The 14,161-nt window shown below is 37.4% G+C and overlaps 1 protein-coding gene and 1 long non-coding RNA gene across 2 annotated transcripts; one reads left to right on the top strand and one right to left on the bottom strand.

Annotated features, from left to right (window-relative positions):
- The first annotated feature begins 5,649 nt into the window (after positions 1–5,649).
- LOC112421103 (uncharacterized) lies at positions 5,650–6,461 on the top strand. The gene is made up of 3 exons (XR_003011079.2): positions 5,650–5,798; positions 6,188–6,255; positions 6,342–6,461. It is a non-coding gene; the product is annotated as an uncharacterized lncRNA (long non-coding RNA).
- A 1,085-nt stretch (positions 6,462–7,546) lies between these two features.
- On the bottom strand, positions 7,547–8,008 carry LOC112420779 (uncharacterized). Its single transcript, XM_024780462.1, has one exon. The coding sequence runs from the start codon at positions 8,006–8,008 to the stop codon at positions 7,547–7,549; it is 462 nt and encodes a 153-aa protein (XP_024636230.1).
- Between the last annotated feature and the right edge of the window lie 6,153 nt (positions 8,009–14,161).

Below are 14,161 nucleotides of genomic sequence, written 5' to 3'. Positions count from 1 at the left end.
GAGAAGATGGCTTGAATTGCTGAAGGATTATGACTTTGGTTTGAATTATCATCCAGGTAAAGCTAATGTTGTTGCAGATGCCTTGAGTAGGAAGACATTGCATATGTTCGCTATGATGGTTAGAGAGTTCGAGTTACTTGAACAGTTCAGAGATATGAGTTTGGTTTGCGAATGGTCACCTCAGAGTGTGAAACTGGGTATGCTGAAGATTGATAGTGAATTTCTGAAAAGTATCAAGGAAGCACAGAAAGTTGATGTAAAGTTTGTGGACTTGTTGGTTGCTAGAGATCAGACTAAAGACAGTGATTTTAAAATCGATGATGAAGGTGTGTTGAGATTCCGAGGAAGAATTTGTATTCCAGACGATGGAGAGATTAAGGAGATGATTCTTGAAGAGAGTCACAGAAGTAGCTTGAGTATCCATCCGGAAGCTACGAAGATGTATCACGATTTAAAGAAGATTTTCTGGTGGTCTGGTTTGAAACGAGATGTGGCACGGTTTGTGTATTCCTGTTTGGTTTGTCAGAAGTCGAAAGTTGAGCATCAGAAACCTGCTGGAAAGATGGTACCTTTAGATGTGCCAGAATGGAAATGGGATAGTATATCGATGGATTTTGTGACGAGTTTGCCGAATACTCCTAGAGGGAACGACGCAATTTGGGTTATTGTTGATAGATTGACGAAGTCGGCTCATTTTCTACCGATTAATATTAGTTTTCCTGTTGCCCAGTTAGCAGAGATTTACATCAAGGAGATTGTGAAGTTGCATGGTGTTCCTTCGAGCATTGTATCAGATAGAGATCCGAGATTTACTTCTAGATTTTGGAAAAGTTTGCAAGAGGCTTTGGGTTCGAAGTTGAGATTGAGTTCGGCGTATCATCCACAAACAGATGGTCAGTCGGAGAGGACAATTCAGTCGCTAGAGGATTTGTTGAGGATTTGTGTTCTTGAGCAAGGAGGAACTTGGGATAGTCATCTTCCATTGATCGAGTTCACATACAATAATAGTTATCATTCTAGTATTGGAATGGCACCTTTCGAGGCTTTATATGGTCGGAGATGCAGAACTCCGTTGTGCTGGTTTGAGTCAGGTGAAAGAGTGGTTTTAGGACCAGAGATTGTTCAGCAAACTACTGAGAAAGTTAAGATGATTCAAGAGAAAATGAAAGCGTCGCAGAGTCGACAAAAGAGTTATCATGATAACCGTAGGAAAGATCTTGAGTTTCAAGAAGGAGACCACGTGTTTTTGAGAGTCACTCCTATGACTGGTGTAGGACGTGCATTGAAGTCAAAGAAGTTGACCCCGAAGTTTATTGGTCCGTATCAGATATCGGAAAGAGTTGGAACGGTGGCGTATCGAGTTGGATTACCACCGCATCTTTCAAATTTGCACGATGTTTTCCATGTGTCGCAACTTCGGAAGTATGTTCCGGATCCATCTCATGTGATCCAGAGTGACGATGTGCAAGTTAGAGACAACCTTACGGTAGAGACTTTACCGGTGAGGATTGATGATCGTAAAGTGAAGACGTTGAGAGGCAAGGAGATACCTCTCGTGAGAGTCGTTTGGTCGGGAGCGACTGGTGAAAGCTTGACGTGGGAGCTTGAGAGTAAGATGCTGGAGTCTTATCTAGAGTTGTTTGCTTGAGGTAAATTTTCGAGGACGAAAATCTTTTAAGTGGGGGAGAGTTTTAACGCCCACTTTCGTTAATTGTTTATTTAATCGAGTTTAGGCGATTATATTATATTTATATAATATATGCATAATTTTGGTATGTTTTGAATGATTTACGACTATCTTGATGGTTTGGTTGATATTGTGATAAGTTATGAGTTTTGGAAGATTTGATAAGATTAAGGGATTTATTTTATCGTTAAATAAAATAAAGATTTGAAAATAATATAAAATATTTAGTTAAGGGTTGTTTTGATATTTTAGAGAGTTTTGGGGGAGAAAGTGAGATAAGATAAGTTATTAGGAAGAGATATAAATAGGGGAAGACCTAATTGTTAGAAAAACTATTGTACGTGAAAACTTTTTGAAAAGGGAGAAAAAGCTTAGAAGGGAGAAGATCAAAGAGAGAGCTGCGATTTCTTCATAACCAGGTAAGGGTGAGACTAATAACTCAGTAATGGTAATCGATTGTAATTCTGATGATTAGTTGGCAAGAATTAGGATTGAATTGGAGAAAACGAAAACTAGGTCAAATCCCTAGAATTGATGATCAAACGGTAGGAATTGATTAAATTGGTGTAGAAAGTGTTCCTAGACCTTAGATAATGTTTAGGACGAACATTGGAATCAATGTTAGGCTTAGAACCTTGAGAATCGTTGATTTTTTTGTGAAAATAGCAGCTATGGCCGTAGCGACATTCATCGCTCGCCACGGCGAGCTATGAATCTCGCCTCGCGAGTGATGGACATTCATCGCTCGCCTCACGAACCCTTTTCCCTCGCCTCGCGAGTTGCACAATGCAGCTCGCCACAACGAGCAACCTTACTCGCCATAGCGAGCTAGGGCAGAGAGCATGTAAGATTTTGCAATTTCGACTTTTTAGTTGGACCTTGAGTGCCTGAACATACCTAGTAATGATTAGGAATGAATGTAGGACAAGATGGAACCTAGAACAACATTAGTTGGGGAGTTGGCTTGTACTCGCCATGGAAAGTAGATACTCTCACCTCGCGAGCACTTCTAGTTTGGAGTGCATTGAGTGTTTGTGCGATCTGTGTCGCACGTTTTGATCAAGAGTGAACCCCTAGTTGGTAATGAGACCTAATGATGATGTTTAATGCAATCTGTAAAGCCGTTTAAGACATGTTGATATTAATTGAGCATGAATTAACGTATTACGCATTATGTAAGATATGAATTAAATATTATGATGCCATAGAATTGCAATTGATATAATGATATCATCCTGTTGTTATGTTACTTGACTATGATGCTGCTGTTATTTAACTAAGTGCATAATGTCTATATATGATGAATAAGATGACGTTTGGCTCCAAATTATTGGATGCATATTGATATGATGATTACGGTGATTTGTTGATAAGAGTCCATGCATTAGCATTCATTGAGCTCAGTCCTCACCACGATTATTAGGAGCTTTGTCCTCCGCATGATTTATTAGGAGCTTTGTCCTCCGCACGTTTAAAGTATATTAATACTTATGATGACGATTGGTACCACATGCATATAAGGAGTCTAAGAGCATTGTCGCATTGTCATGTCTAATATACTATGTTGTTGATGACGGTTGAATATGTGATTACGTGATAAATGTTTATCAAATATGCAAAGTTGTTTAAGATTGATATGGTATTAATTATGATTCAAATTACCTTGATTAACATTATTTTGTTGTGAAATCTCACCCTTTCTGCTTGAAAACGTTGCCCTTCGTATGGGTAACTTGCAGGTGATCGTGCTTAGTGTGCAGTTACCGTCGTGAGTGGCCTTGCCTTCACTGTGTCGTCTAGGTCGCTCTGATACGTAACGGGATGGGGTTGTCTGTTATGCATGCTTCATTCTCTTACGTGAAACATTTATGTTATTTTATAATGTTGATTAACTTCTGAAATATTTTGATGGGGCCTGCGTGCCAAAACGTTTTATGGATTATGATATAATTTCCGCTGCAATGTTTAAGATATTTGGTTAAATTATTATTTAACTGTTTTGGAATATGTTATATGTGATACCTCGTTGTTTATGGTTTTGCTCTGATAAATGTTTAGAAATTTTTAAGTTGGGAAAACGGGGTGTTACAGTCGGTATTGGGTGAAGTATGCGTACTCATCCGTTCTCAAGGGCCTTACGACTTCGGGTATTCCTCAAGGGGAGGTCGTACAGGAGGTCTCGAGGGTTTGAAAATCTTGGCCCGTCTAAAGTGATTGTTTTTTCGTGGCAACTCCTCTTTGATAGGGTCCCCTCGAGGAGTAATCTCCTTAGGAGAGGTGTTCCACTACCTGCGGGAGAAAGAAGAAAGATGGTTCAAGAAGAAAGTTAATGGGGAAAGGAAGGGGATGAAGGTGTCGTGGTTTTTGGGGCGTTGGGCCAATCTGGAGAAGGAAAATTGGGAAAGGGAAGGGAAAGATGAACATGAAGAACATAGGAAAGATGAAGATGAAGTTTTTATTTTAATTAATTATAGTTTTTTTTTTATTTTAATTTAAGTTATTTTATTTCAATTCTAAAATTTATTTTTAATTAATTAAATAAAAGCCACGTGGAAATAAATTTAATGATAAAAGTAAAAAATTACACAGTCAGCGTGACACATGTGCAGATTCTGCTGACAGGGTTAAACGAGGAACTAAAAGTGGAGGAATCTGAAATTATAGGGACAAAATCTAAACTTTTTTTTTTAATAGGGACTAAAACTGGAATTCGCTAATATTATAGGGACTAAAAGTGGTATGAACCCTTCTATTTATATATATATTTTGCCATTCAAAAAAAAATTAATCAAAATTAAAATAATTATAATCAAAATTACAGAAAAACTATTTTCCTAATTTATACGCATTAACACAATAAAAAGAGCGGACAGATGAAATGATCTTCTGGACACTAGAGAAAATAAAGATGGTGGTATATAATGGAATGAATTCCATGTTTCATGCCATCCCATTCAATTTTTAAAATCCAAAGAATGAAACATAATCTCATACCACTACATCTGACAATCCAAACATAGTTTTAAAAGACAATTATAATTAGACAGAGTAAGTAGTCTAACGATATTTATCCTTTTGTAAATATATATATATATATATATATATATATATATATATATATATATATAACATTTCTCCCATTTTGAGAATAAGATACTGGCGTAAAGGGAAAGTCATACATTCAATTATACATTCAATTATATGTTGTTACATCAATCAATACATATGACAATTAATATATTTTATATTCATTAAGTATTATGAAAATATTTATTATATGTATGCGTAAAATAATTGTAGATTTATTTTTGACAAAAATAAATGATATTCATTTATTCAAATTTATAGAGTACATCGATACAATGCAAATTCGCTAAAAATAAAAAGGATGAATCTGCGAACAAACTTATAGGATCCATGTTTATAGCATATTCAAGTCTTCAGAATACTCATGTCTCCGGATCTGCAACATGGACGACGCTAATGTCATTGATTGGATCTGCACTAGATCGAAGTTGATCTGACAATTTGAACCAAACAAATACCTGAACGATACAAGAAAGACAATCAACTTCGCACAAATACGACGAACAAACCAACGTCGCACTAAGACGACGAAATCACAAAATAAAAAACAAAATAGATGTGAAAATCACTTATTTCAATAAAAGGGAAAGAGAAAAACGAGTTAGATGATTGATTTTGAGTCAAAATTGATCATAAATCACCTATCTTTAATGGATGAAGACGATAAAACTAGAGTGTTGGTGTAAGCTCCAAAAGTGAGAAAGGGGAAGAGGGTTAGAAAATCTTTACTTGAAATTTTAAAATAATTGTAGATTTAAAGTGTATATTAATTAAAATCTTTTTTTTTTTTGAGCAAATTAAAACTATATTATTTAATTTTTGTTTGAACCTCCAAAGGCTCCACCAACGGCTATATTTTTGTGTGAATGATGAAATTGACCGTTGAAGGAAAAGATAAAAAGCATTCTTCAGCTACAAAAGATAATTGATTATCACTGTTCCTCTCCCATCTCATTCTCACTGAAATTTTATTTTTGTTATTCTGTTTGAAAATTGATAAGAAGCGTCTTAGAATCTTTGTGCGGTAAGATTGTTGTTTCCTCTTTGTCATTCTGTTCATTCTATATATTGAATTATATGTTTGTGGGATTGTTTAGAATAACTCATAAAAACACCACAATTTTCACAAACTTTTTTTGATTTAGTCTTAAACTTCTAAACATTTGTGTAGTTTTTCAAAATATTGTCTCTTTTCTTTTCATCACATCTTTCTTTCTGTTCTGAAAATAATTAAATTTTGTTTAGGTATTGAAAATCCTTTTCCTGTTTTTATGTCTATCCAAGATTCAAATTTTCATGTTTAAACATTAAAAAGTTTCTTTCATATTCCTTTCTTTAATATTTGATCTTATTTATAGCTTAATTTGCAGATTGTATTGTTTTCTGATTTTGGTTTTTGTTTTGACATTTCAGAAACAGGCCTGTCTGGTCCCTAAACCAAATTTTGTAGAAAACTTTCAAAGAAACAGGCCTGATTTTAGGTATTAATGTTAACAGTAACAGTTTGAGAAAATTTGATGATTTAAGCAGGTTGATCTAATCATTCAATGATATGTAACTGTTTCAGTCTGGGCCTCCGTCCACAAACACAACGGCCACATGAAGGTGGAGGTGTAGAGAAGTTTTGCGCGAAGGTAATGATGAAACGATTAGCGTATTAGTTTTGTAGGTTTAGTTTTATGCTTAAATAGCTAAATAAATTATATAATTCTACACCAAAAATAAATAAAATATTTACTATATTATATAAATATGTATATGCGGATTGCAGGGCTGGATAGTATAGTGGCCTTACCCGCACCCATACCCATCTAAATTTGCGGTAATTACCCGGACTCAAGCCCATACCCATAAAAGTGGGGTTTTACCCTACCCATTGTAAGTATTTTTTATGGGTACCCATCGGACCTAGATCCAATTGCCATCCCTAATTTCTACTCTAATTATATAATACTACAGAGCCAAGATCCTCTTGATTATCTTCCTTGGGTCTAAATGAATCTTTTTCAACATTAAGTGTTCTACCTCTCGTTGAAGTATTAAAAGAGTTTGCCTTGTCCTGCATACCTTATACCAATTACCTTTCTTTTTGCATTTATAACATAAATCATCACGATTCCTTAAGGGATCTTCTTGGAATAACATTAACAATGCATAAATATGCTGAAGAAAATAAAAACAATAACATAAAAGAAATAAATAAAAAAATGCATGAGATAATATTAAATACTAAATAAACTAAAGAAGTAAATAATAAAAAATGCATGAAATAACATGTAATACTAAATAAACTAAGAGAAATAAATAAATAAATGCTAAAATGATGTTGGTATAAGTAAAAATGCTAAAATAAAAGTGACAATAAATAAAAAAAAATTGCAAAGAAAAAAATAAAAGATGCAAAATAAACATAAAAACAGGGGGTGTGCAGAAGTAAAAAAGTAGTGGAAAAAAAAAGCCACGACTATTCTCCCTAACAACTTTGAATTCCACCGTTTAGATGCTTCGAAACGAAGGTCCTTTGACAGCTAAGATGCCCCAAGTAAGTCATGTATGATCCGATGCAGTTACTTTGTCATAATCCTTAACTTTTGCATAGATCGCCCTTTCGGGTTTTCAACCTATCAGGATAATAATTTTTTTGTTATATGTATCTAATTTTTTCCTGGACCGCCCTTTCGGGTTTTCATTCCACCGAGACGCTCATTTTTTCCTAAGCCACCCTTTCGGGTTTTCGACTTACCGAGCTGTTCTTACATATTTTTAGACTAACTATTTCTTGACTGCATCGGTGTTCACGGGACGGGGAATTTCGTCACCATCCATAGTTGCAAGAGTCAATGCACCACCGGAAAAGGCTCTCTTAACGACATACGCGCCTTCATAATTAGGCGTCCACTTGCCCCTGGAGTCCGGTTGAAAAGATAAGATCTTTTTGAGCACGAGGTCTCCTTCCATGAATTCGCGGGGGCGAACCTTCTTGCCGAATGCTTGTTTCATCCTCTTTTGATATAACTGTCCATGACACAAGTCAGTCAAATTTGTTCCATTGTCCGTGATGATCTTGTTATGAACAACATAGCAATAGATGATCTGATTCTTGATAAACCGGACTACTACTTGTTTGGTCACATTGGCATAAGATGCTGCTTTGACCCATTTGGTGAAATAATCAATGGCCACTATAATGAAATGATGTCCATTTGAAGCCTTTGGTTCGATCCTACCAATCATCTTGATGCCCCACATAGAAAACGGCCACGGAGATGAAAGGACATTGAGGGTAGTCAGCAGTAAGGCAGTATATGAATTTTATCAGCATAGATCTGAGATTTGTGACACTTCCTGGCATGTTTATAACAATCAGCTTCCATTCTGATCCAGTAGTAACCTTCCCTCAACATCTTCTTAGCCATTGTGTGTCCATTGGAGTGAGTTTCGAAGGAGCCTTCATGTATCTCATGCATCAATAACTCTGCTTCATGTTTGTCCACACATCAGAGTAAAACCATTTGTAAGTTTCTTTTGTACAATACATCTCAATTTAGGAAGAAACTACCGAACAATCTTCTTAAAGTCTTCTTGTCTTTGTTGGATGCTCTGAGTGGATACTCTTGATTTTGGAGGAAACACTTAATATCATGGAACCATGGCTTGTCGTCAACAACTTCCTTGGCTGCAAACACACGAGTACGCCTCTCAAGACATTGGATGCTAATCGTCGGCATGTCATTCTTGTGATTCACCTTGTACATAGAAGATAAAGTAGCTAGAGCTCCACCATCTGATACTCGTGATGAGGGATGTGGTGCAGCTCAACTTTGTTGTAAAAGGTCGGCAACCACCTTGTATAGTCTTTGTAAGGAATCAAGCCGGGATGGCGAGTTTCCCATTCCCCTTTGATTTGGTTGATTACAAGTGTCAAATCTCCATATATGTCAAGGTTCTTAAATCTCAGATCAATAGCCTCCTCAATGCCCATGATGCACGCTTCATATTATGCCATGTTGTTTGTGCAATCAAATAGCAGCCTGGCAGAAAAAGGGATGTGATTGCCTTTAGGAGTGATGATGACTTCCCTAATTCTGTTACCATAAACATTAACGGCCCCGTCGAATATCAATCCCCATATGGATTCAGGATGGACCCTCTTTAGGTAATGGTTCATCACAATCCTTCATCTTCAAATACATGATCTCCTCATCAGGAAAGTCGAACTTAATAGGATGATAGTTTTCAAGTGGTTGGTGGGCCAAGGATACTGCAATTGATTGCTTTCTGAGTGCGGTATTCAATGTCGTACTCGGACAACATCTGCCACTGAGCAATTCTTCCTGTTAAAGCATGCTTCTCAAAGACATACTTGATTGGATCCATTTTAGATATCAACCAAGTAGTGTGATTAATCATATAATGACGGAGACGCTTGGCAGCCCAGGCTAAAGCACATCAAGTCTTCTCAAGTATGAAATACCGAGACTCACTATCTGTAAACTTCTTGCTCAAATAGTAAATAACATGTTCTTTCCTTCCAGTTTCTTCTTGCTGCCCGAGCACACAACCCATAGAATCTTCTAGCACGGTCAAATACATGACCAGTGGTCTTCCTTCAACTGGAGGGATAAGAATTGAAGGTTCTAACAAATATTCTTTGATGATGTCGAAGGCTTTCTAGCAATCCTCCATCCAAACAATCCCTTGATCCTTACGGAGTAGTTTGAATTTTAGTCCACATGTGGTAGTCATATGAGAGGTGAATCTGGAGATGTAGTTCAGTCTTCCAAGAAATCCCCTTACTTGTTTTTCTGTTTTCGAAGTAGGCATTTCACGGATAGCTTTCCTTGTCTGGATCTACTTCAACACCCTTCTGACTAACAATGAAACCCAAGAGCTTCCTGGATCTAACACCAAAAGTACACTTGTTGGGGTTCAAACGGGGTTGATACTTTCTAAGCCGTTGAAACATCTTCAGCAAATACTCAACATGTTCTTCTTCATTGTTCGATTTGACGATCATATCATCCACATAAACCTGGATCTCTTTGTGCATCATGTCATGGAAAAGAGTAATCATGCCCCTCTGAATAAAATAAACATTAACAACATTAACAACATCTAACACATGACAACATAATTTAAAACTTTTGTCTCCTCCAAGGCTTTGTTTTCAGCGTACACTAGTCACAACTTCAAGTATTTCTCATGAACCTATTCAACCCAACAACAAGTTTCAAGTGAGTGTGTGTGTGTGTGTAGTCCAACTTTTTCTTGCTTATGTGTAAGAGATATTATGAGGAAACATGTTCATTAAACCAACTGAAAAAAGTTTTTTCTTCATTTCATATAAGAGAGGTGATAATCATTTATGATCTTTTGACAATTACAAGTAAGAAGGAATATCATAAGCTACTTTTGGTTTTCAAGATGAAAACATCTTCCCTAGGAAGCCAGTGAAGGCAGCTCCTACCCCCCCAAAGTCAATGATGTCTTCTTATGAGTTTTTAGGTTAACCAAATCTTCCCTGAGAGGCCGGTGAGGGCAGTTCCTACCAACCTAAGTCAATGGTGTCCCCTATTTAGCTTCTGACCCTCTTAATAATCAACCCATTTTAGGCACTTGATCATTTGATTAATGTCTTAGAGACCAACCAGTTTTAGGCACTTGGTCACCATGATCTTTTTATTCCCCGGCACTAACTTATACTACTTTTACTCTGAAAACTTTTAATGGTCAATTTACTATTAAAGTTAGAACGTGCTCCTCAAAATACCTACCTACACACTTACTCAAAGACTGCAACTTTGTGCTTTTCTCAAAGAGAATTTTCACAATAAAACTGATGTGGGTATAGCAAGAACACTCAAAACACAATAAATCATTTTCAATTATGTCACATTACAGCAAAATCAAGCTGCTTAAATGCTTACCCCCCCCCCCCCCCCCCCCATACTTGGGTTAAACCTCAATTAAAAAAAAAGAGAGAAAATTGAAAAAATAAAATAGAAAGGAAAAGGAAAGCTCACAATTTATCGTGGAGGATCCTGGAGGTTAATGTGATGCATCATTCTCAAGAGCATGTGGTTATTTTGCTCATGCATGCGATTGCCTCTTTGGACATCACCACACAACCCTGAGATTTCAGCACCACCGCCTTTGTTGCTTGGTGCTCATCCTTTGAATTCCAGTGTACATCCATGCCCCTGATCATTATCATACTGCCCACCAGCTTCGTGGTCATGTTGCACTAGATCATCCTACAAGTGTCACCTTCCTCCTCATCATCATCACCATGGTCTTTTTGTACCTGTGGGTTAGCAACAACATATAGAAAATTTTCTGCCACCCCCGTGTCAATTCTAGCTGGGTTAGGCAGAATAAACAAAGTTTGAGTCCTTTTGACTTTCAGCTCATAAGTGAGATTTTGGTGCGCACTATATGCCTAACAAAGAACATTAGGATGAGGGTATCTATATCAAGTCTATACCGACACCAAACTTCTCAGCAATAAAGGTGATGATTCCACCCATCATTATCTCACCTTTATCATCTGATTTCTTTTTAGCAACAACAGAAAGATAATTAAGCAAGTAAAAACAGGTGTTCACAGAGAGATTGTTAAGCATAGCCCACAACATAAACAACTCATCCGCTCTAGTCGGTCCCACTTTCGTCCTACCCCAAATGGTGCATGCCATAAAACTTTGAATGTATCTAAGGATGGGGTTATGGATAGCACTAGCCTTGTTGGACGGGCATTATAGTGATCTAGCCCGGTGATCCTAGTCCAAAAAGCAACAGGGTCATAGTCGGCCGACTTTAAATTTTGATTCTAAGATTCATGAATGAACCCCGCATTCGCGAAGCCCATTGTTTCACAAAAATTTTCTAGAGACATCTCATAATCATTATTTAAAAGCCGGAAAGAGACTCTATGATCGGGGTTATCCGATTTCGACCTATCCTTTTTGAATGCGAGAGAGCTTAAGAACTCATAGGTGAAATTTTCATACCCGCTCATATGTCTCAACATCTCAGACCAACCTAGAGTGTCTAGCAGCCTAACAACATTATCCCTAATACCCAACCTATTCATAGCACCATTATCAAGGTACTTACAAGCAGACATAGGCTTAGAGAAAAGAACGTTATACCTCTTTCGTTGTTCGACATCTTTGAACTCAATGCCATGGTTTCGGACAACAACTATCTTTTTCCCTGCACCATCTCCTGAGCCAATAATCTCTTTTCCTTTTCTTTTTGAAGCCATTTGTTTGTTTTGACCTAACGGGGATGCATAGGTTCTTGTTTGCATCGGTATTCATATGACGTACAAGTTCGTCACCATTCTTTGTAATTAAACATTCCTTTGCCCCTGGAATCTGGTTGAACAAATAATACATGTTTGAGCACAAGGCCTCTTTCTTGGAATTCACGGGGACGAACCTCCTTTGTCGAAAGCTTGCTTCATTCTTTTGATATAATTGTCCATGATATAAGGAAGTAATGCGTTTCAGTTCAATCAAGATTGGCCTTCATCAGAATTTCCGTTGATGGGACTCCGACCTCCACGGGAGGTACAACCTTTAAGTCTTTATAAGTGAATGCCATCTTCTGGCCAATCTTTTGATATTTGTAATTGTAGCTTTAACAACTAAGATGCCCCAGTAGGCGAATGGTCTCATTGGGAATCTCTTCATCCTCTTCTTCAGTTTCGGACACAGGGAACTCAAAGTTGAGAGAGAGTACAGGGTTAAAGTGTTCAACGGGTTTATTTATGCATGATTTGATTATTGATTTTTACATTTTTACAAGTAAATAAGAGTTATGATTATACAAACATTTGGAAATGATTAAAGAAAGATAAATTTTTTGGTTTTATGTATTACCATTTTCCAAGAACAAGCACAAGGTAAAAACAAAGTCGGGATCAAAGCGATTATTTTATTAATGATGAAAATACGTAAAGGAAAAAGCCCTAAACAAGTTCACTTTCGTCTCGGGTGGGACGAAAGGATTTTTTTTTGTAAAACATAAAGCAACAAACAACATATTAATTGAACAAATGAGTAGTAGAAAGAAACATCAGCAGCGACCCAATTGCATCTAAACATCCATGTGTCACCATTAGGTTTTAGGATTCGATAGCGGATTAACTTGCATGTCCAACACCTGAAGAGGTGCCTTGGTGTGGACCAAATTCCTCTCAAGCAACATTGGAAACAAATCTGCATACTTCATAGGAATCAGATCAATCTGTGTCCTCGGAGCCTGTTGTTGACATTGTTGAAACTAGGGCTGATAGCCCGGATTTTGAACAGCATTCGCGACGGGCTTAACAACGGCAACAGGGTGATAAGCGGGATATTGTTGTTGAGGTTGTTTGAGTACCACATTTGGATCTGGATCTTCGAAGGACATTGTGTTATCTTCAATCAACTTCTGAACTTCGGCTCTCAATGCGTAACAATGCTCGATATCATGGTCGGGTTCCCCTTGATGGAAGGCACAAAAGCGGTCAGATCAATACCAAGTCGGCAACTTGTTAGGCACCCGAGGAGGCGCTCTAGTCTGGACAAGGTTCTTCTTAAGCAAGGTGGGAAGCAGCTCAGCATATTTCATGGGAATTAGGTCAAACTGTGATGCTTTCTGAACCTGATTCTGAAGGATAAACTGCCTAGGAGCCTGTTGTCGAGGCTGTTGCATGCACAATGGCTGATACTGCGTAACCGTCAGTGAAGATACTAGGTTAGGTAACTTCTCTACCTCGGCCCGAAGTGTTGTTTTCTCTTCGCGAAGCTCGTGGACCTCTTGCTCAAGTTGATCCATCTTTTGTGTTTGCATATGCAAGCTGAAGTTGAAAGAAGACATCATACCACTTTACTGATGGTCGATTGACCTTTTGTAGAAAGAAACAAAGTATGAGACTCGATTTTTTGAAACTATGAAAATGCAGTATGACGCATGATGTGCTAAATGCAAAAAAAAAATAAAAAAAAAATAAAAAGATTTTTATGTTATCGAAGGACCTAGAAAATCAATTTTGTAAACATCCTAGGTCAAACTGTGATGCTTTCCGAACCTGATTCTGAAGGATAAACTGCCTAGGAGCCTGTTGTCGAGGCTGTTGCATGCACAATGGCTGATACTGCGTAACCGTCAGTGAAGATACTAGGTTAGGTAACTTCTCTACCTCGGCCCGAAGTGTTGTTTTATCTTCGCGAAGCTCGTGGACCTCTTGCTCAAGTTGATCCATCTTTTGTGTTTGCATATGCAAGTTGAAGTTGAAAGAAGACATCATACCACTTTACTGATGGTCGATTGACCTTTTGTAGAAAGAAACAAAGTAGTATGAGACTCGATTTTTTGAAACTATGAAAATGCAGTATG

This window comes from Medicago truncatula, chromosome 4 (assembly GCF_003473485.1).
Source record: "Medicago truncatula cultivar Jemalong A17 chromosome 4, MtrunA17r5.0-ANR, whole genome shotgun sequence".
NCBI lineage: Eukaryota > Viridiplantae > Streptophyta > Magnoliopsida > Fabales > Fabaceae > Medicago > Medicago truncatula.
Note: the sequence above shows the minus strand (reverse complement) of the source record. Positions and strands in the feature narration are given on the sequence as shown.

What these genes read in the sequence shown, in the direction of transcription:
- LOC112420779 (XM_024780462.1), bottom strand. Translation starts at nt 8,008, where the DNA reads ATGATTGGTAGGATCGAACCAAAGGCTTCAAATGGACATCATTTCATT.